Source organism: Mesocricetus auratus, unplaced genomic scaffold, assembly GCF_017639785.1.
Source record: "Mesocricetus auratus isolate SY011 unplaced genomic scaffold, BCM_Maur_2.0 Super-Scaffold_100676, whole genome shotgun sequence".
Lineage (NCBI taxonomy): Eukaryota > Metazoa > Chordata > Mammalia > Rodentia > Cricetidae > Mesocricetus > Mesocricetus auratus.
The window spans coordinates 132,436,066-132,455,860 of NW_024429266.1; the positions used below are offsets into that span (position 1 = coordinate 132,436,066).

General features: G+C 45.1%; 1 protein-coding gene and 1 long non-coding RNA gene across 3 annotated transcripts in view; one reads left to right on the top strand and one right to left on the bottom strand.

The window, feature by feature from the left end:
* Positions 1-927: 927 nt before the first annotated feature.
* Smyd1 (SET and MYND domain containing 1) overlaps positions 928-19,795 on the bottom strand; it is a 52,965-nt gene continuing 34,097 nt past the window's right edge. For both annotated transcript variants that reach the window (XM_040737610.1, XM_040737609.1), the window contains 5 exons: positions 11,089-11,278; positions 7,440-7,532; positions 5,451-5,614; positions 3,793-3,961; positions 928-3,034 (listed from right to left, as the gene is read on the bottom strand). In XM_040737610.1, coding sequence (XP_040593544.1) covers positions 2,876-3,034; positions 3,793-3,961; positions 5,451-5,614; positions 7,440-7,532; positions 11,089-11,278 — 775 coding nt within the window. In that variant the 3' untranslated portion in view covers positions 928-2,875. The remainder of the gene's footprint in view (positions 3,035-3,792; positions 3,962-5,450; positions 5,615-7,439; positions 7,533-11,088; positions 11,279-19,795) is intronic.
* LOC121136713 lies at positions 11,246-19,167 on the top strand. Its single transcript, XR_005873782.1, has 2 exons — positions 11,246-11,366; positions 18,944-19,167. It is a non-coding gene; the product is annotated as an uncharacterized LOC121136713 (long non-coding RNA).

The following is a 19,795-nucleotide window of genomic DNA, read 5'->3' on the forward strand; positions in this document are numbered from 1 at the left end:
AGAAGGCGAACCTAAATGGTTTTCATCAGATCCCTGCTCTCAAACAACACTAAGGCATTTCTCTAAAATCACAGTTCAATGCGGCAGCCACTGGCCACCTTCCCTAGCTAAACATAAATTAGTTGGCGGGTCATGGTAACATGTCTTTATCCCCAGCACTTGGGAGGCAGAGGCAGGAGTATCATGACTGGTCTACAAAGTGAGTTCCAGGACAGCCAGAACTGTTACACAGAGAAACCCTGTCTTGAAAATCAAATCAAATCAAACAAAACAATAAAAGCCCATAAACTGACATTAAGTAAAATTAAATTTTCATCTCCTTAATATTATTCCAGGGCTCAATAGTTGTGGGAACACCAGACCTTGAGCAGAGACCCACTTCCCCCTCTGCCTGGGAGTAGGCAGCTGTAAGACAATGTTTACTAAAAACATGTTTACTAAAAACAATACAATGCCTGGGGGCATTAAGTTCCTGGAAAAGGCCTGCCCACAGAAACTACCCTGACCTCGACCTTGTCCAAAGACTAACCACCTCTTCTGCCACGCCCAGATCAGTTTCTGGGGTCAGAGCAGAACCAGCCAGGGGAGAGGAGAGAGCAGAAGCTTCTCTGGTGGGAGCCTTTCTTAGGAAGTTTTCTTGAACCTTTTTGGGGCCTGCTTAAAGTTTTCTTTACATCGTTGAACGAGTCTCTGTGTTGTCAATCCCCGACACCCTCCGCACGTTCTCGGACACAGGCCGCGCAGCAGACGCGACAAGTAGTCACAAGCTGTTAGTGGCTACTAAATTGGACATCACAGATACAAGCCATGAGATCATGTTTCTCTGGAAAGACTGTCAGAAAGAAAGAAGCTGTGTCCCACAAACATGGAGGGTTGAATGGGTCTTGCTGACTGTTACAACAAACATATTCAAAATACACAGTTGTGTAACTCTTTAACTTTGACATATGTATTTCATTCATTTACGTACTCAATATACACTTCATGAGCACTATCATGTTCCAGGACCTGTGCTAGAGACAGAAGGACGCACAGAAGGATGTGGCCCTGTCCTCAGGAACCCACAACACGATGGAGGAGGTGGCATTCTTGGGTAGTGTTCTGAGAATGACTAGGTGTTAGGAGAGGTGTTGGGGAGTCTCACTTGGAGCATACTGACTTTGAGGTGCCTGAAGAACACGCACCCAAGAGGATGTGAGGGGCTGGAGTTCAAGTTGTAAGATCAGATAACAGACCTGAGAACCAGAAACCTCAATGTAGTCATTAGATAATGCGTCACCTAAATTCATGCTAGGAGGGTGCTGAGCAAGAACAGAATCAGCCAAGGACAAAATCAACTCAGGGTCATGTTGGGGGCAGATGAGAAACAACACCAGGGAAAGCCAGAGAAACCACATCAGAAGCTCATTGCAAAGGAATGGGGTCTCAGAAACCAAGTTTGGGGTGTGCTGCTAACAGAGAGCCTGGATAATATAAGGAACTAGAAAAGAGCCATTTTAATGGAGGGGCAAAGGTAGAAACCAGTGGGCAGTGGGTATGAGAAGAAATGGAAAAAGAGAAACAGAAAACACCATAAAACTGAAGAGAACTCCCAGCTGTGAAAATCCAAGGGCCCTCAGCATATTTATTGACTTCATTAAAGAAGCCCAGTGGTGATGGGTGTGATGGAGTACATCTTTAATCCCAGAGGCAGGCAGATCTCTGTGAGTTGGAGGCCAGCCTGGTCTACAGAGCTAATTCCAGGACAGCCAGGGCTAAGTAGAAAGACCCTGTCTCTAAAATGTAAGAAGGGGAGAAAAGAAAAGAAAGAAAAAGAACAGAAGTCCTGTGTGGGGCAAATGGCAAGGCCTGGGAATGGAGAAGGGGTGATAATGGAGTAAGCTCTGGAGGTCGCAGGAAGCAAGGGGTCCAGAGCAGGAGCAGAGATCGCTAGTGAGAGGCCCAGAGAATGGACAGAATAAAGAAATTAAGCATAGGAAGTAACAGTCACTCGTTACAAAGGAGACACTCCCTGGGGCCAAGGATGAAACCTAAACCGATGCAGACTACCCGGGCTTAGAACCCCTACAAGCCGCTTCCACTGGGCCCACCACAGTCAGGCATGCACACCCTCAGCTCCACCCTGAAATGCCTTCTCACTCCTACTAGTCAATGGCCAGAAAAACCTCAGCTTTTCTTCAAGTAGCCCCCACATAACAAGGAGCTTAGGCTTGGTGAGTAGGACCAGGGAGGGAAAAATTCCTTCTCTGTGTGTTCTAGATTTATCTCTCAAACTGTGCTTCAAGCTCACACTAGGGAAGACAGGTGGTCTGAACAGGGTGCCTCTTTCTAGGCACCATCCCGAATGTCTCTGAGTGGATCTCAAAGAGCCAAACACAGCCCCAGTGTTTTGTTAGTAACTCCATACCAGCCTGAAGATATAGGACATCACCTATCCCAGTCTGCAAAACCCTAAATATTCTCGCCACAGGTGAGACCAGCAGCCCCAGAGACCTGCACAGACAGGCAGGCAGTCGTCTGAGAGTCTAGGTACCTGCCTCCCATAGTACATGTGTCAGCATGCACACACACACACACACACACACACACACACACACACACACACACACACCTCCTCTGGACCCCTCTCCATAGAGTTTGCCATTGTATTTAATATTATGTTGTGCCTTGTTTGTTTACATTTTTTCCTTCTAGCCCCATTATATTTGGGGCTTCTTCATGAAATAGATGATGGAATCTAGCACCCGATACACATATAGAGAGAATTGGTCTGGGATGACATAGAGCTAAGCTGAGTTGAATTGAACCAAAATGACAGTGAGGGACACAGACAGTAATTTTCCCAGCTCCCAGCCCCTACTCTCCAACAAGGTCCTCATTGCTTCTTATGGAACAGAGCCGGGGCTGGTTCATTGCTAGGCTCAGCCATGACCTGCATGGGCTGGTTGTTCAGGGCAGCCTCTCGCATCTTGTGGTACATGAACTCATTCTGGCGGAACATACGCAGCTCCATCTCTGTCTGCACCCTCATGGCCTGTGGGACACAGATAACAGCACTGAGAGTGACACGTCCCCAAGACAAGGTCCTAACATATCTTTGGATAAACGATGAGTGGTCAGTAAGAATCAACTCTACCCCTTCAGAAACACGTGTGTGTTTGTGTGTGTGAGAGAGAGCTGGGGGGGGGGCACCACGGTGGACTGATGGTGTGGCAGCAGGCCTAGCAGCACAGGGAGAGGGAGTTGAGAGTTGGACCCTGAGACAGCAGCTGAAGAGTTGTTTTTAGCATAGAACTCCTCTTCCCTCTGTCAGCTGAGGACCCAAGTCTGAACCATAGATCCTGACCTCTGTACTTACAGGACCTCAGTGAAGGGACTTAACCACAGCGGGTTGGGAAGATTATAGTTGCACAACACAAAACAAAGTCTTTGCCCTCCCACAAAACCCCTCAGGGCTTATCCAGAAGAGCTAGTTGTCAAGAGGCCCAGGACACCATGGTAAGTAAGATTGACAGAGACTCTGCCTTTACTAAGTTTTCTATACTAGATATAAAATTAACCATCTCGACCTTACCATCAACTACTGAATAACTAGAGATGAGTACTACCCTCCCTTGGGCCTCTGTTTCCTCATACATAATCAAGGGGTAAGGTTAATGCATCCTAAAGTTCTTTCTGGTCTAGCTGGCAGTCTACAGACTTCCATAAAGCAAAGTCCAGGTGAACCAGGACTCCCACCTCAAGAGACCTTCAAGCAGGACAGGGACTGCCCACCTCCAGGATGCTATTTACCTCTAAGTCCTTGGTGATAGGGTGGGAGGGTCCGTGTGTCACCAGGAGAATTGCATAGGCTTTGCAGATCATCCCATGCCCCACTTCGATGTTACCAGCATGCCAGTTGGTCAGCCCTGCACGCATCACAGCCATGCCCAGCTGGGCATTGTTATGGTGGTAGAGCTTCCTGCAGAGGCACAGAAAGTAATCATGACTCATCATGATTACTAACCTTCCTTACATCTGTACAGCACAGAATAACCGCTAAAGCACTCTTGGCAGTTATAGTTGTCACCTTGACATAACCTAGCATCACTTGGAAAAGAGTCTCAATGAGGAGTCTTCTAGATTAGATTGGCTATGGGTGTGTTTGTGGACAGCCATCTTGAGGACCTTTGAATAGCACCATTCCCCGAGCAGGAGATCCTAAACAAACTGAGAGCAATCTTGCATTCATTTGTTCATTCCTCTCTGCTCTTGAGCCTGGGTGCGATGTGACATCAGCTTCCCTGAAATGGTGGACTGTGACCTGGAATTGTAGCCAAAAGAAACCCTTCCTCCTCTAAGCTGATTAGCCAGGGTATTCTGTCACAGCAAATGGAAATGGCACCAAGGCCAGTACTGCTATTGAGCAAGTCCTTCTAGTCTTCCCACTCCTGCTGTGAGGCTCCAGCGACTTGTTGTGGGGTAGAGAAAGCCAGAGCTGGCTAATGTTCTACACAGTGAAGTCCAGAGAGTTGGGACTCTGACCTGAGCCACCAAGCCAAGGCTTCATGGACAAAGAGGGCCACAGCTGTATTCTGAGCATGAGCATAGGGAGCTAGCTACCATCTGGAGCACCCCCAGTTCTCTGGGGGACATGAAAAGGAGCTCAAGGTGGGAAATATAACTTCATTGTCTTGCCTGGGGCTGCACTGTATTTTTCTTCTCTTGGCAGGGTTCCTGCCTAGCATGCTGGACCATTCACCTGCATTTTTTAATGAGAAGCATCTCTAAAGAAAAGCCTTCTTATGACAAGTTAGTCATCTGACAAGAAACACAAATTCCTAGGCTAATGTGAACATAGAAGACAAGAGAGAGCATTGGTGGAGGAGGGATGAAAAAGCAGCGTATTATAATTCATAAACAAGAATGATCTCTCCATAGCAGAGCTGTGAAAACCGTATGCATGTACAGTGTATATCCACACACACGTTATACTTGTAAGTATGTACACACACATGCATACATATGTAAACATACACGCAATACCAATATATTGCTATGGTTTGGGTAAGTGCCTACCCCCAAGGCCCGTGTGCTAAAGGGTTGGTCAAAGATTGTTAAAGAGAGAATAAAAAAACTTTCCAAGCATTTAAGATCAAGCTTCATTTTGGAAAATCCAAAGCAGAAGATTCTGCTCAAGTGACAAATAAGGAAGTAAAAACAAACAAACACACCAGAGATGACAACATCTGAGGACCAACTCTGACTGTTTCATCATTACTGCTTGGGGCACCATGATAAAAGCCTAATTTGTAAGGAGAAATAGGACTGTGACTGTAGTCTGTAGTTATGTGGACTGTGACCATGGCCTTTGTAGGTACAGGAGGAATAATCAAACATGTGCTATCTCTTTGGCATCCCTGAACAGAGGGTTTCCCGGAAACTGCCTGAGACTCAGGACCATCACCTACATGTAGCCATCCACCATCCTCCTGGCATAGTGTGAGGCCTCCTCAAAGGCCTGGAGGTAGGAGAGGACCTCTGACACAATGCTTAGCAGTCGAAGCACGTAGAGGTTGGTGTCGGCAAACACTGACTCCTGCTTCTCCAGGCACTCCCGGCACAGCTTCACAACCTGGAGGGAGACACAGCTTCATCCATCATCACTATACCAGAGTCTATGCTTAACTGACAGGTGGAACATCAAGGCAACACTAGGCTCACTCTTTGAAAGCTGGAGAGATAGAGGGGGGTGGGAGGGACAAGATTTGCGATTTGATCTAACAAAATGGTCTTCCTGGCTAAAACACTGGCCTGGGAAAGGGTAGGGTTGGACATAAGGATGATACAGCAACCTGAGGCAGTTTTCTTGCTGGACATCAGTAGGCAGCAGAGCCATGGAAACTACATATGCATGCATGTGTGCATGTCTACACATACACTAAACTCATGTGTATATGTGTACACATGTGCATACATATACATAGATATACACAATGTAAATATATTGATACTGTTTGGGTAAGTGCCCGCCCCTGAGGCCTATGTGCTCAAGGCTTAGTCGTCAGCCTGTGGTGTTGTTCGGAGGTAGAAGTGAAGAGACATGGAGCCCATGGGGACCCCACCACTTACTCTGGCTCCTAACACGTGCCTTTGCCATAGATTCCTTACTATGTGCAAAACTTCATTTTCATGGCTTCTTCTCACCTGACAGAACTCAGGGAATAAAAAGAATGCCTTGCATTGGTCACCGTAGTGAGGGTCAATGCATGTGCAAAGGATGAACCAGTAAAGGAGAAGGAGGAAGAGAAGGGAAATGGGACAGATATGAAGTGAAGCTAACGGCCATACTAGCATGCCCTAGCGACATCCACACCTGGCTCATCCAAGCTGAGTAATGAGCTTGGGGGAAAGCCACTGAGTCATGGTGCCTCTGTTCTATTTTAGAATGGGTAGATCGCTGTTGGGGAGAATTGTTCACAGCCATTCCATCATCCCAGTAAAGTCACCTTGATCAAAGGGCCAAGGCGGCAATTAGCTGACTGGGATTAGCCACAGGGTTCTTGGAAGACTGAGGAAGTCTGCTAAAAAAGGCAGAAAGACAGAAGGGAGGATTTCTGGGAAAGGTGCTTTGGAAAAAAAATGTGGAGGGAAGGTCAGCTGTCCTAGCATTTAGTAAGTTTTTATCTTAATTTCTGACTCCCAAGTCTTTATTATACTGACAATTTAGATGTTCATTATAGATCCCAGTTTAGAAGGTGAGACACAAGAATTGACTTCCAGCAAGCTGTTGAGAGTAATTCAAAGCAACTTCCCAGGTATGGTGGTGTATGCCTGTGATCCCTATACTCAGGAGGACAGAGAATTCAAGGTCTGCCTACATTACATATCAAGGCCGTGTCCCCCAAAACTAACACAGCAATATCACCGCAGGCCACTTGGTAGTACATTGAAAGCCTACGGAAGCTACGAAATCTTGATGCTTAGATCCCTCTAGCAGAGATTTTTTAGAGATGTCCTGGTTGGAGGAGGAGCATGAAATGTTTGCACAGGTGATTATAGGATAGAGCCAGATGAGAATCTGTGGGGCTTTAGATGCTAAAGTTTCAGTGGGCAGCCACAGGATGTGAGAGGCGCATGCTCAGTGATGGCAATGCAAGCAGGCCAATCTCAGAGCACCCCCCCCCCCCGCCCAAGCCATTGTTATTCTTTCATTTCTGATGCCACCTGAACTGTCACGGGCACTCTCCCGGCCCCTAGCACATGGATCCATGCATGTGCGCTCTCCTTGGACAGAATTCATTGGGCTGAGCAGTCACTGAGAATACAGCTTTGAAGGGCATGGGAGAAATGGCGTTTCTGGAAGCACAACCTGTTCAGCGGTCTCCCCTTCTATTTACACACCTCCCTTACCTCCCACCCACTTCCCCGCCGCTATCCTCTATTAAAAGTGCTCTCACCTCATGATACAAACCCTCAGAGCGAGCCTTGTCTATTTTTTCCAGTGTATCCTTTGAGAACTGTACCGTCTCCTTCACCACTTCTGGGGAGGGCTGGGAAAGAGAGAGGCATCCAGTTTGAGATCACCTCATGGGGCAGCCCATTTTATCCTAGAGTACCTGAAGGCCAGGAATGTAGTTCCATGGCAGAGCACCTGCCTTGCATGCATAAGACCCAAGGTTCAATCCCACTACTATCAAAAAAGAAACAAAAGTAAACTATCTTCAAGGGTCTGACTTCTCTGACATTCACTGGAATGCAGGAACAGAGCCTTCCATACGATGATTGCCTCTTTTCTCCTAATGTGGAAAGACCTGTGACTTTTCCAACTGCTTCTTCGTGCTTCTTTTTCTTGCTTTCTTCATTTAAAGTTTCCTTGGTTTTGGAGGATTTCACACATGAGCACTGTGTTCATATCGTTTCCATCCCTGGTCCCTACTTCAATCTCCCATGCTTCTCCACTCCCTCAATGTTGTTCACAAATGTTTAGGGAGGACCACTTGGCTTGAATAACGTACCAGGAAGCTCATCCCTGGGGAAAACTGATTCTCCCTCTCTCGGCAGACATGAGTTCTGTAGTTCTTCATCTAGAGGCAGTGCCTCATAAGAATTCCCCGTCCACACTGGTATATTGACTACTGTCTTTATGCATCGGATTCCACTACAAGCAGTTGTGAGCCACCACGAGTGCTGGGAATTGAACTCAGGACCTCTGGAAGAGCAGCCAGTGATCTTAACTCCCAAGCCATCTCTCCAGGCCCAGGCTGAGTTACTTTTATTTTGGGTTCATTTATTAACTTTAATTAAGAACCCAAAATAAGAGGCCAGCAAGATGGCTCAATGGGTAAAGGAACTTGCCACTAAACCTGGGAAGCTGAATTTAATTCCTGAGACCCACATGATAGAAGAGGAGAACCGACTCCTGCACATTCTTTGTTCATATGAACACACACACTTGCATAAATATATACACGCATACATACATGCATGCATACATACACACACATAAATAAATGCGGTTTTTGTTTTTTGTTTGTTTGGAAGGGTTGTTTGTTTTGAGACAGGGTGTCTCTATTATGTAGCTCTAGCTGTCCTGGAACACACTGTGTAGACCAAGCTGGCCTCAAAGTCATAGAGACCCACCTGCTTCTACTTCCCTGAACCTAAAGGCATGTCCCACCATACCCAGTCAATAAATACAACTTAGATTTTTAAAAATAGAAAGCCCAATGTGGTGTTTAGGAAATATTAGAAAGATTTTTCTGTAAATCTAGTTAAGTTCAAGCAGAAATCATATATCTTTTATCAGAGACATGTCAACCTGAGAGACATTGGCATGTTATCACTACTAACAACCTATCTATAGTGACAGAGAAGGGCCTAAGCCCACCCATCACCTTCTGGACTGTGGAAACCCATCAAAAATATATAAAGACTCAAACTACTATGTGTTGTATAATTTTGAAGGTGGGAAAAGAGATCTTGTCTACTTAGAAAACATATAACTAAGTAGCAGAATGATTGAGTTAAGAAACACATGCTCAGGGCCAGGCTCCAAGGTTCATGGACAAACTCAATATCCTCTAGTCCTCTGGTGGACTCTTATTCTCTATGTAGTGCCCAGAGCAAGTCCAAGGTTACAATAACTTTGATTCTGTGAAACAGAGATTGCTTCTGTAAGAAAGCAAAATCAAAAATCAAAAACCCATGATCTTTGGCCCCAAATACTTTATCTCCTGTGTTCGAGGACTGACCTAATTTCTCCACCCCATGCTTCATTGACCTTAATTATACGGTCACAGCTTCCTTCTATTTCTTTCTGCATGGATACTGACTTTGCTTGCATGCCAAAGTATGCATACATGTGCCCTTTAACTTTCGTGACATGGTAAACAGACATGATGTTATGAATTAAATGTCGTCCTTTCAAAATTCATACAGTGAAGTCTAAGCCCCAACACCTCAGCGTGCAGCCTTCCTTGCAGATACAATTACTTAAGATGAGGTCATGTTGAGTGAAGTAGGGTGGATTCCTAACCCCACACAACTGAAGATGATTGAGAAGCAAAAGGGAAGATGTAAAGAGACACCAGGAGAGATAGCTTTCTACAAACACAGGAGAAACATCTAGAATAGATCCTTCCCGCAGAGCCTGCCAATGGCTGGACTCTGGGCCTCTGGCTCTCAGAATCTGAAGGCTGGTCACACTGAGGTTTACACTACCAAGTTTAGGGCATCAGCTATAACAACTCTAGCATTCTAGGATATGCACATGGCATCTTTGGGCCCCTTAAGTCTTTTTCCTTGAACAGATCTCACTGAAGAGCTGCATACAGACACTGCTCCATGCGTTTGAATGGTTTAGAACATTTCTTCTCTTAATATATTTCCCTATGTATATTAATTTGAGGTTCCCCCTCCCAGTAATTTATTGTTCCTAAAAGCACCACTGCAGTCTATCTTTACCCATGTATCTTATTGCAAATGTATGTGTGTGTCTCTTCTGGGTAGACACTCAGAAGCAGAACTACTTGGTGAAAGTGTTTATATGATATAGTAAGAATATAAGTAAGTTATTGGCCAGAAAATTGTGTAAAAAGCCCAGGTATGAAAAGGGGGGACTGCACTGGAGTGACATGTGCATGGGGGTGGGTAGGGAATTAGAGGGTGTTTTATAAACATTAATGAAAGGAGCCATGAGCTAGGTCATGTGACCAGCACCCTGGAATTCACCTAGCACCTCTGCTCTGACCAGGAGCACATTTCCTCCTACACACAGCATTCAGAAGGGAGTTTAGAAGTTCGTGCATGGGCATCCCACAGACAGTAGTGGAGTACCAGTTATACGGCAGTACCCACGTAACCTCTTGCTATTAAGACCTCCTTACTGGGGAAGAGGAAGCCTTGAAGACACTTTTCCCCACTCTGACCTGACAGCCAGTTATTTTGTTCCCTGAGCTTTTACCCCTTGTTCTTCTAACCACAGATCTAGAAAACTGCGGGAACCTTCTGACAGAGTTCTCTGGACAGCGCAAACAATGGCGCCATGCCTGTGCTGACCCACCCTCCACCCGTGTGTGCTCCGAGGAAGGAAATGGATGAGCAGGAATTGGACCCTCTCTGGTTTCTGCTTCTTGTCTATACTGTTTGTAAGTGTCTAAACATTTTGGCATGTGGCTTTAACTGGATACTCTGTCTCCTGGCAACTCGGCTCTCTCCCAACTCAATTGAGCTCCTGGCATCCCCTTGGCAAGCCTGCCCCATCTCCATAGTACCCATCTCTACAAAACTAGGAAAGCCATATTCAAATCCCTTTGCCTATTGGACTTTGATCTCTGAAGTTCTCCACATTACTTACCCAGCACAAGGGCAGGGTGGGGAACTGAACCCTGCGGAGTGCCAGTGTGACTGCCCTTTTATACAGGTCTTCTTGTCCAGTGTCTCCTTTCCCGGAGAAGATTGGCTTCTTCCAGCTTTCCCCAGTACCAGCTGGGACCTGCCTGCCCTGCTCAGTGCTCCATCCCACGCCATCTCCTCAAGACTAGGAGCCCCATCCTTGCCCAGCTCTTGAGAAGGCAGCCTCGGACCCTGAAGCAGAGGTGTGTGTACCTTGGGGTCTTCCTTCACCGCCTGGAAGAGGTCATCCTTCAGTCCCTTCTGGCAGTGCTCACAGGAGCAGTCAAAGTAGTACTGTTTCCTCAGCTGCTGCCTGCGCTCCTCGCTGAGGTGGAGGAAGTCAATGTAGGATACTGTCAGCTCCTCACCTTCCGAGATCTTGCCCAGGGCCCGGAGCTCAATTCTGGAACAGGACAAAAAGGAATCAAGAGAACTATGATCAGCATTCTCCAGGGGTTCCAGGAACCCAGTTTCAAAGACAACAGCTTCAGGTAAGACTCTGAGAAAATGCCCGTACCCTCCAGAAAGTTCACACCTAAAGCAGAGTTGTCATACACATTCAATGTCACATCTGCTCCCTTCAGTTAACTTTTCTGGAATCAGTTCAAATAGAAACCCCATAAAGAACCAGGCTTGGCTGTAAAGCCCTGCACAGCATGTACCTCCAGTTTTGTACACTCAGTTACTGATTTGTAACAGAATGAGAATAATAACACAGAGAAAACAAGACGAGATCTAAATCACTTCCTTACTTTGGAGACTGCATTCTCTGTAATACGCATGCTGGGCTGCCGCCATCTTGGCACGTTCTGTACTAAACCTTAACCCTCCTTGAACTTTATGCTTCTGTTCAATGGTTCAGGCCTACGCTAAGCAGGGAATTTATGCTCACTGGAGACCACTAAAGGAATTTGAATATAAAAAGGCTGGGACTGTTAGCTGATTCACTTTTGTGTTTGTTGGAAAGTGGTGTTGAGTGGTTGTTAGCAACAGTTTTTTGTTTGTTTTTGAGACAGGGTTTCTCTGTGTAACCACCTTGCCTGTCCTGGAACTTGTTCTGTTGACCAGGCTGGCTTTGAATGGCAGCAGTCTTTTTTTTTTTTTTAAATTTCCCCTCAGCCTGAGCACGGTCCTCTCTCTAGTTACTCAGAAAACTACCCACCTTACTGTATTGATAGTACAGAAGGTGCCGAAGTTACAAGGCCCCTGAACTGCCATCCATCCAGCAAAGCCAGCTCAGTGCCTCTCAGCCATGCACTTTCCACCACAAAGTCAGACTGCAAGAAGGGGGAAGGGGAGAGGAGAAGGGGGAGGGAGAAATAAGAGGGGGGAGGGGAGACAAGAGAGGAGTGGGGGAGGGAGCAGTAATGGCAAGGTCTGTGAGCTCGGTTCTCAACTGTGCTCCTGTATCCCCAGGAGCCTGGAGTCTCACTGATGGGTAGGGATTCTTTGTCACCACCACTCAAGATCCCAGTACACCAGAAAGATTCAGAGGCACCCCCTTCCGTGTCTTCAGAGAGATAAACAAAGAAGGAACTGCTGAGTGGCAGGGATATGTGGGCCCAGATATCTGAGGTGACTACTTCAGGTTCCACAGCCTTTCCTGTAAGTGGAGGGCATGTGATAACATTGCAGGCTGGGTGGGAGTGTAGCTCAGTGGAAGAGTTATGCGAAGCATGCATAAGTCCTAGGCTGGCTCCCAGCAGTAAGGTCAGGGAAAGAGAAAAAGAATGAATGTGTGTAACAACAACTGGATGGAGCCTTGGAAAGCCTGAATGCCACCCCCTCTTGCTCCCTTGTTCCCTTTGAAAGGGGCAGGAAGAAAGGGTTGGGGCTCTACTCATATTCTGTCTTAGAAGATACAGTTACACTCCATATTGTAGAAAGGAATCTGCATGTACATATTACTGACAACACTGGTTTGTTCATTCTGAGGTAACCACTACCGACACACACAGCCCAGATGTCCACTGAGCAGAACAAGGTCAATACTGACACACTAACTAGACCCAGCATTTCATGAAGTGCCTAGGCTCGAACATCCACAGGCTGAGGTAAGAGTGCAAGGAATGATAGCCAGAGAGACAGACACCACCAGAGGCAAGGCTGACCACTGACCTGAGGGCAGGACTGAACTCCAGAGTGACTGCCCGCCTCTGTTCCTCCTGCCCACATTATCATCTCCCAGCAGAGATGGCACCAGAAGATGTAGTCTACTGCCTTCGCAGACAATGCGTTGGCTGTCTGGCTGGAGCACAGTTTAAATGTTAATCCCTGGCGGTGCCAGGCAGACGGAGCTCTGGCGTTCCAGGGACACTTCCCAATTTTCACTCAGAGTTGTAACTGAAGTGATAAAAGGCAGGTGGGGAGGCAGGTCACATGACCCTGTGCTGGAAACCCTGGCATTTCCAAGCAGCAGAGGACCCTCATTTCACCAAGAAGGCTGCCGACGTGAGGGAAATGTCATTTCCATCAAGACCCCACAGCACTATGGAGACAGAGGCCAAGATTAGAACGCAGGAACCCTTTGTGCCCTTCGGCCTGACAACAGATGGCTTTAAGGTGTCTCTGGGGTCTGTGACACATGGAAAAGGGCCTTGCTTTTAGGGCTGCACTAATGCTCTAATCTGTCCTATGGGCGCCACTCCTGGGCCAGTGAGGACAGCGGGAGGCTAGTGCCCGAGTGCACAAGGAGGACAAATTGGAAGCATTCTTCTACTGACTTGTATCTCCAGCCTCCATGTTCTGTGTTTTGGGCATGACATATTTGGGGGAATATGCATTCCCCACTAGACCCTTCTTACAGAGCTGGCCACCGTAGTGGCATGTCATGATCCAGTGTGATTCAGTGGCAAATTGGTTGGTACTTCCAGAAACTCTGATTCCATGCAAGGCCTCAGGTATCTCTGATTATGTAAGTAATGTGGGGGGGGGATCAAAACCAGAGTGGGATGATGCATGCTGCAATCCCAGCACTCTTGAAGATTATGAATTTAAGGTCAGCCTGGGCTACAGAGAAAGCCGGGATTATGCTGCAAGACCCTTTATCAAGAAAGAAAGAAGGCCATGCGGTGGTGGTGCACGCCATTAGTCCCAGCACTTGAGAGGCAGAGACAGGCAGATCTCAGTGAGTCAGCCTGGTCTACAGAGTGAGTTCCAGGACAGCCAGGGCTGTTACACAGAGAAACCCTGTCTGGGAAAACCAAAACCAGAAAGAAAGAAGGAAGGAAAGAAATAAAGAGAGGGAGAGGGGGAAAGGAAGAAGAGAAAAATGAAGGATGACAACGAGAAAAGGGGAAAAGAGGAGGAAGGAAAAGGCACAGGAAGGGAGGGAAGAGAAGAAATAGAAGATTTCCAAAAAGGAATTAACTTTATGTCACATAAGTACGACAGTATGCCTATAATCTCAAAGACACAGGCAATAATTCAAGGCCTGCCTTGATAACAGAGTTCAAGGAAAGCCTGGGAAGATTAGTGATGGATGGTCTCAATAAAAATTAGAAATGGGACTAGATACAACTCGGGGTTAGATTCCTTGTCTAAGAGCTGAGGCTTTAGGTTCCATCCCTAGGACTGGAAAGAAGAAAAGAGAGAGAAGAGGTGAGGGGACGGGAGAGGATACATAGATCTCATCCCATTTTCTGCAGATGCTTCTCAACACATAGCAGTGTATGCCCCAATAAATCCATGATACAATGAAAACACTATAAGCATGTATTTAACACATCTAATGCACTTAGCTTTGCCTGCCTTAACTGTGCTCAAATCGTATCCAATAGGCCATAGGCAAAACTCAGTACAAAGCCTGTTTTATAATGAAGGGATGAATGTCTCCCGGTTTGCTTATCTTTATACTAAAGGTGAGAAAATCATAGTTATATCCTTACATGTTTGTTATCACCATAAAACATAAAAGCTGTTAAGTCAAGCCACCTTGCGTTAGGAACTATTTATATTCAGAATCATGAGCTGAGAGATGAACCGTGGTTAAAACAATCACGGCAGGAGCCAAGAATTGAAGGCTTAGCCTTCCTCCACCCAGCTTCCTTGGGCAAGTCTGATTCACCCCAAGCCGCAGACCCCTTCCATCTCTAATAGGCCATAGTTGAATAATGGAGCTAATGGAGCTAACCAAACTGCAAGCAAGCAGCTCATCCAAGTGTTTCTTGCAGACATTTGGAACACAGCTGGAGCAAAGGAGGCTTAGAACCTGGGAGGCCCTGAAAGTTGCTTTTTTGCTATTGTTTATTTTGTTATTTTGTTTAGTTTTGAAACAATGTCTTATATAGCCCAGGCTGTCTCAAGATCATTTTGTACCCAAGGATGACTTGGAACTCCTAATTCTCCTGCCCTACTGCCCAAACGTTCAATTATGCACTTTTCACCTTCACATTACAAGTTTAGAACCCCAGCCCAGGACATGGGGAGAGCTGTTCGAAGTCGCAAGCAGTACACACAAACACAGATGAACCAACCACTCCTGTCCCTCATGCCAAAGCCCAAACTTTGCAATACATGTTTTGTTGTTGTTTTCGAGACAGGGTTTCTCTGCAGCTTTGGAGCATGTTCTGGAACTCGCTCTCTAGACCAGGCTGGCCTTGAACTCAGAGAGATAGCCTGCCTCTGCCTCCCAGGAGCTGGGATTAAAGGTGTGTGCCACCAGCACTCGGGAGGCAGAGGCAGGTGGATCTCTGTGAGTTTGAGGCCGGGCTGGACCGAGAGCCTCCAAAACAATACAGAGAAACCCTGTCTCGTAAAAAAAAACAAATAAAATAAAATAAAATAAAAAAAGTCCAGAGGACATGGAATTTGGGATAGCCAGGTCATAGTCACTCAAAATTACTCCAAAATAAAGTTTTTCTTTTTCCTTTTAAGAGAAAAGCCGTGAATTTTGAATCAATAATCATGGTGCCACAACATGAGATTCTTAAAATGTTCCACTTTTCACCAAAGCAATCACCTGAACAGAAGTCAGGCACAGACAAGGACCCTTTTTGTCCAGACCATCTGCTGTTACTTCTGATGAACCAACCTGCCTCCATCTTAGACTTTAAAGCCATCTTATAGTAAAGACAAACTAGGTTCATTCCTGTTTATGATTAAATCTGTTTCTCAAGGACTGGGCTATGCCCCACCTGCAATCCTAACTATAAATGGTTCTGTACTGCCTGTTCCAGGAAATAGTAACCATGTCTTTGTTTCAAGAAGCCATAATGGCCATTTTGCAACCCAACCTTTGTTTCAAAAGATTATTATGACTTCCTATTGTTACCACTGCCAGTGATTACCCTGTTAGAACCGCCTTGCAATCATGTCTTTGTTTCAAAAGGTTGTTATGATCAACTTACTATGCTTACATTCTGCTCCTATAATCCTGAGTATTTACCCCTCCCCCCTTGGAAAACCCTGAGCTATAAAAGCCTTCTCTTCCTCACATCCTCACCTCTCAAACCCCACCTTAGGGGGAGGCAGCCTGTAAACAGGAATATAAAAGCTTACTTTAATTAATTGCTTGCTGTAATTAATTTGGCCATGATGGTTTGGGTCAATGGTCTTTACCCTCAAGTCTCTGGAATTAAAAACTTCCTTAGGTGAATTGTTGGTGAGTTCTTGAGTAGTGGGGAGGGGAGTTCTGGACCTCCCTTGGCTTGGCCAATGGTCCATTTTCTTTATTTTGAACTGGTTAACAAGGATCTTTCTTTGAAAGATGTGTTTTGGGCCTGATTTCTAAGTATTTCGTTAAAGTATTTAGTTTGTTTGCTTGCTTTTGGATCTCCAAAAGCATTTTGAATTTGGCTTGTTTTCAGTATTTTGTTCCTTTTTGGAACTTTGAAGGCATTTTGGTTTTTGTTTTGTCTGTCTTTGTTTTCATTGTCTTTGAAATGTTTTGTATTTATTATTATTTGGCCTTTGTCTCCTGACACTCCTCAAACTCACAGCTGTGTTTCTCTGATGTTTCTCCTGTGACTTTACTTTAGATTAGGAATTTTTGTTTTGTTTTGTTTTGTTTTGTTTTTCGAGACAGGGTTTCCCTGTGGCTTTGGAGGCTGTCCTGGAACTCGCTCGGTAGACCAGGCTGGTCTTGAACTCACAATGATCCGCCTGCCTCTGCCTCCCGAGTGCTGGGATTAAAGGCGTGTGCCACCAACACCCGGCTAGATTGGGAATTTTATGAGCACCTGTCAGTAAAGATGCCAAAGACAAGGGGTACTTGTTCCCTCCCCCCAAAAAGTGTGGTGATGTCAGGGGCAATGCCCCATACAATGACCTTTAGGGAAACATTCCTGGGCTGGAGGAACTGTACTGGCTTGCTCAGGAAGACACACAATGAAGGATTGGCCACCTAGTGTCTTGAAACCCTCGCATTTCTGTAAACATGTGGCATCCTAAGTCTCAGTGGGAAAGGTCCCGGGGTAAAACCTGAAAAGATCAATCGCAAAAGCAGCAGGTAAGACTGATCCAAAACACGTATTCTCTAGCTACCGTGGACAGGCAATTTTTTTTAGGAGAAAAGAAAAGCATATATATAAAATGTGGGGAAAAGGTTTCCAAATAGGAGGAAATGTTCGCTGTCAGGTGATAGTCACTAACATTCAACTATTTGGAAAATGGGGAGATCCAGAGAAGACTACTACTATTCCATTGCTGTGAAAATGCACCATGACTAAGGTAACTTACAAAGTAGGCATTTAGGTGAGGGCTTGCTTAGAGTTTCAGAGGATTAGTCCATGACCATCATGGCAGAGAGCATGGTGGCAGGCAGGCACGGTGCTGGAGCAGAGAGTTCCCATCTGATCCACAAATAGCAGGCAAAGAGAGACAAAACTGGGCCTGGCATGAGCTTTTAAACCTCAAAGCCTACCCGCAATGACACATCTCAAACAAGGCCACAGCTTCGAATCCTCTTCAAACAGTTCTGCAAACTGGGAACCAAACATTCAAGTATATGGCCAGTGGTGGCCACTCTCGTTCAAAGAGTTTACAACCTCCAAACTGGTTTATTTTGCATGCTTAACAAAGTCCTAGGCAATGAAGTTTAAAAAGCAAAAATCACAAACAGGCACCCTGCTTTAATTAAAACATAAAATATTTGTCAAAACTAACATTGGTAATTTATAATAAAGAGGTCTTCAAAAACCTCTACATGTGAGTTAAATTAGGTGCTAAAGTTAAAAATTATTGCTTTAGTTTTTGATTGACATCATTTTTTAAAGATTTATTTATTATGTATATAGTGTTCTGCCTACATGTATGCCTGCAGGCCAGAAGCAGGCATTAGATGTCACTATAGGTGGTTGTGAGCCACCATATAGTTGCTGGGAATTGAACTCAGGACCCCTGGAAGAGCAGCCAGTGCTCTTAACTTTCAGCCATCTCTCCAGCCCTGTTTTAGATTTTTATATAAAAAGAAAAGGTATATTCTAGTATAGGTGTCTCCTCTCCTCTTTCTCTGGCCTTGCTTTGTCTTTCTTACACTTTTCCTTGGGCAGCTTTTTCCTTTAATTCTCATGTTCACGGTGTCTTTATTATACAAACCAGTCCTAACATTCCTGTCAGCCTTAAATGCAAAAATCTCAGTTAAAAATCTCCCTTAAGCTGTTCCCTACAGCTTAAGGGAACTCCTAGGACCATTAACGGTAACTCCTGCATCCCCTCAACATCACTCCTTGGGATCTATGCTGAGACCTATCTTCAAGCATATTGTTGAGTTTCCTTGTCTGTTATTTGACTGATGGGTTTGTTAGACATGGTTTCTGTGTTCCTTTGCATCTGTTTTTCTAACAAGAAGCCCACTGAAAGTTCCCAGACCCATCCCTACTCTGCTCCTGGATCAGATGTAGTAACACATGGCTTCTCTGGGGAACAGCTTCATGAAACTTGACTCCCCCTCATAGTAGAGCTGGCAGATAGAAAGATGTCCTAGATGTACTCATATCTCTCAATCTGATTATCAGACTGTCGCCAAGGGTGGACCCAAAAGATATGGGAGTTTCTCTGGGAGAGGGAAGGGCCACAAAGGGAACTTATCTCCCTGAAAGAGATTTCACAGAGTTCTAACAATGTACAGGATGAGACTCAGATGATGATGAATCAGTGGAGGACAGAACCACGCCCTGAGGAAGGCAGAACTGCACCTTGACCAGGACTGCTCAGACATGCATATCTCATCCCTCTAGGTAAACTTTGGTCTTCAGGACTTCAAATATGGACTTGGCAAATTTGCGGGATCTCTTTGTTCTCCTCAAACTTCACAATGTGACCTGAATAAAATAAATCTTTTTTTCTGCTTTCCATTTTGAATTTGTCTATTTTAATTGACTTTTTGTGAAAGGGTGGCCATACCTGACTTGGTACAAGCTATGACCCAAGACACCTGCTAGAAAGCAGTCTGGGATACATTAAAAACAAACAAAACAAAACACTACACCTCAGCTATCTAAAGAAAGGGAGAGAGAATCTTAAGACTATGTGACTCAATCTTTTGTGTTACTAAAGTGTTTCTCACATCTTGATGAAATAAAGAAACTTCTTTTTTTTTTAAATTGGAAGCACTTACTGTTATGTAATTGTGCTGTAAGTCTATCTATCATAATTGGTTTTGTATTTTTTTGTTGTCTTCATTTGATGTCTGTGTCAAAAAAATTAACAAACTGTGGACACTTCACTTTCCTTTTTAATTCATTATTGTTATATACTAAAATTATTTTTTGTGTGCCCAATTAAAGTGCAGGTGCTGATTAAATTGAAATATTGTGATCATATATTAAGGCCTGATAAATATATACTATACTATTTTATAAATGTGAGCACTCTCAGGGAAGGAGGGGAGGGAGGGGGAACTGGGATTGACATGTAAAACAAGCTTGTTTCTAATTTAAATGAAAAAATGTGAGCACTCTAAACATCTATTAAAATGATA